This window comes from Pseudopipra pipra, chromosome 1 (genome assembly GCF_036250125.1).
Source record: "Pseudopipra pipra isolate bDixPip1 chromosome 1, bDixPip1.hap1, whole genome shotgun sequence".
Taxonomy (NCBI): Eukaryota; Metazoa; Chordata; class Aves; order Passeriformes; family Pipridae; genus Pseudopipra; species Pseudopipra pipra.
The window spans coordinates 83,092,699-83,095,856 of record NC_087549.1 but is presented as its reverse complement, the minus strand read 5'-3'; the positions used below and the strand labels follow the sequence as shown (position 1 = coordinate 83,095,856).

The 3,158-nt window shown below is 42.2% G+C and overlaps 1 protein-coding gene across 1 annotated transcript; it reads right to left on the bottom strand.

The window, feature by feature from the left end:
- Positions 1-828: 828 nt before the first annotated feature.
- On the bottom strand, positions 829-2,613 carry MC4R (melanocortin 4 receptor). Its single transcript, XM_064662317.1, has 2 exons — positions 2,398-2,613; positions 829-2,252 (listed from the first exon to the last, which is right to left on the bottom strand). The coding sequence occupies exon 2, from the start codon at positions 2,166-2,168 to the stop codon at positions 1,173-1,175; it is 996 nt and encodes a 331-aa protein (XP_064518387.1). The 5' UTR covers positions 2,169-2,252; positions 2,398-2,613; the 3' UTR covers positions 829-1,172.
- Positions 2,614-3,158: the final 545 nt, after the last annotated feature.

Sequence of the window (3,158 nt, the reverse complement as noted above, 5' to 3'; positions counted from 1 at the left end):
GAATTCAAGCAGCAGCAGCACACAGGGCTGCCAGATACAGAACATGGGTAACCAGACTCATCAGCCAGCACTCACTCTGAGTGATAGCATTTCCTCTGCAAACCCCTTATGTTCCACAGTGTGGTCTGAAGTGCTCGGACCAAATTAACACATGCCTTGACTCCTCTTTAAAGATCCTGGCAGTGAATCCCATTCTGCTAACATCACACTTCAGAGCAGAGGGCAGCTTGTTTCCAACAAGGATGTATTTTTTCTGAAGCACAGAGTCCTTGTTCCCCACAGCACCTCAGAATAAGGACTGAATGTTCAAAATGAAGTTCCGACTTTATCTTTGTCGGGTAAATCTCTCAGTGAATCTTTACACTGGTGCTGGCACTATCAAAGATAATACTGTATCTGCCTCATGGCTGAATGGAGGGTGCTAGGCTACCTGGATGCCAGTGTTGCCAATATATCCAGGGCTGACTGATGCTCCAGGGAGCAATTTAAAGTTTGCAAAAAAGTAGTCTCAGACATACAGCAGTCATCACCTGGAAAACAAAACCCATCCAGAATCCCAAGCATTCAACTGTCCGTGTAGCAAGTGTTTGAAAAATCTTGTGGCTGTGGGCAATAACTGTAACAAAGAATAGAATTGCTGCTGTGGAGTAGAACAAAAAGAGTTCAAAATTAATAAATACAACTTGTTGGTTTTACTAACCTTTCTGAAAAATTTGCTTTCTAATTTCAGAGAACCTCTAATCCACTATTATAAAAGTATATGCTCTATTTTAAGATGTATATAATGTAGCTATAATTACTTCAACAGAATGAGTATCAGTCAATACATACTGTAAGTCAGGCAAGTTATTTATTTTTTCAGCAGTTGAAATATACAGCTGCTCGTGTTTGTTGGTATTTCACATAAATCATTACATTTATTTGCTTCTTACAAACTGCTATGAAGTGCTACTTCTCTTTCCAGCTAAATAAATTACAAACTGTAGACATCACAAACATTTTTAAGAAATATTAATTACATGCGAATGGGATACAAGAATGAGAGAGAGGGGAGACAGAAAGAGGTGCTCACTCTTAAAGATTTAAAGCAAATTCTGCTGAGAAAGAGGATCTGAAGGCTTGGAAATCTGTGCTGCATGTTGTGTACACAGTAACATATCCATCCATTTGGTTTAATATTTGCCAGGGAAATCACAAAGCCCTCTCAGGCTACAGCAGCATATAATCTCCTTGAATGTTTTCCTGAGCTCCTGACTCCGGAATGCATAGATTAGTGGATCAATGATGGAATTGCACATGATGAGGATCAGGTAGAAGTTAAAGTGGGACATGAAGCATACACAGTAAGGGTTGTAGGGGCAGGAGATGTAGAAAATCAGGTGCAGGAAAAATGGAGCCCAGCACACAACAAAAACTCCAATCAGGATGGTGAGAGTGATGGCCCCTTTCATGTTGGCCCCTTGGCGAATAGGGCCAGTCCCTGGAAGAACAGCAATCTTTTTTATATGCATCCGAGCCATCATAAACATGTGGACATAGAGGGATGCCATGAGAATGAGCATAGTGAAGAACATGCTAATAAGGCAGATGATGACAACGCTGCTGTCAGAGTAAATGATGAACAAAATGCCTGAGACCGTGCAAGCAGCCCAGATGCATGTTATGATAACACCTACACGTTTCACTGTCATGATATTATGGTACTGGAGGGCATAAAAGATAGTAAAGTACCTGTCCACTGCTATTGAGAGAAGACTGCAAATTGATGCAAGCAAGGAACTGCAAATCACTGAGTCAATGACATTGTCAATGTTTATGGTAAAGCTCTGTGCATCTGTGTCTGTGTTGTTTAGCAGCGTGATGACAATTGTTTCTGATCCATTAGATACACTCACTAGCATGTCAGCCACTGCCAAGCTACAGATGAAGAAGTACATGGGTGAATGGAGGTTCTTGTTCTTGGCTATCGCCACAATGACCAAGACGTTCTCCAGCAAGCTGATGATGCCCAGAGTCACAAACACTTCAGGGGATACAAAGAGTTGCTCGTAGCAGCCTCCCGAGGAGTGGCCCTTTGCATTTGGCTCGCTGGCACCTCCGTGCGGTCTGTAGCTGTGGTTCCAAAAATGGAGAGGCTGGAGTGTCCCACGATGCTGGGTGAAATTCATCTTATGGAGTTCCCCTTTCAACTTCCTGCTTTTAAAACTCCTGTTCCTTTTGCATTCCTCTGAAAACCTTCTTTGGTTTTTCAACTTGGGGAAAAAAAGAAAAATAAGCTAGGACCAAGGCAGATAGCAGTTCAGAACACTTTGACTACTCTGACAAAATCAGGTTTCAGACTCAGAAATATTGGTTTACACTCTCACAGATGCAGTTTCTGATCATCTTCACATTTACCTTGGTGATTTATGTCACAGAGTCCCAACAGTCTTTATGTTTGCATCAGATTCTCCCCTGTGGTCAGCTCCTGTTTAGTTCACTGGTATGCTGCAAGGCTTTTTTGTTCCTTTCCATTAAAGAGAGGTGAGCATAAAATGCCCAAGTGACTGCTGCAGAGCAGGAACTGATTCCAAACTGCAAGCACCACTCTCGCTCTCAGACAGCGCATGCCGGCTGCCTGTTTTACGGTGTGTGGAAGAGACAAATATTCAGGGCACTCTCCGCCTCTGCTTTGCCTCCCAGCCAATGGGACTCAGGAGCTGCAGAAAGTGGAGGGGCTGCTGATTTCGAGCCTCTCTGAAACATCACACGGCACAGTAGCTTCAGATGCAGCACAAGCTACAAGTAGCTACAGAAATACAGACAGGCTACCAGAGATTTGTTTCCCTTCTTTAACTTCTCAGAATAATATTTAAATAGTTTTTTAATTAGCAAACTTACAGAACTGTACTAGCAATCTTACAGAATTCTGGCAGATGAACTGACAGCTTTTTATTTTTCACTACATGATCACAGACTGTGATTTACTATGACTTACTCTTTCTGTGGCACAAAGTTGCTCTACCTTGCATGTATGACAAAATAAGAACAGGGAAAGGAAACAAGAGAATACATATTTCCTCATGGTTCTCTCTCCCAGGTCTCCTTTGCCTCGCTAACTTTTCTATCCCTTAACTGTCCACTTGCAAGATGTGTTACAAGGTTGCATTATATTCTCT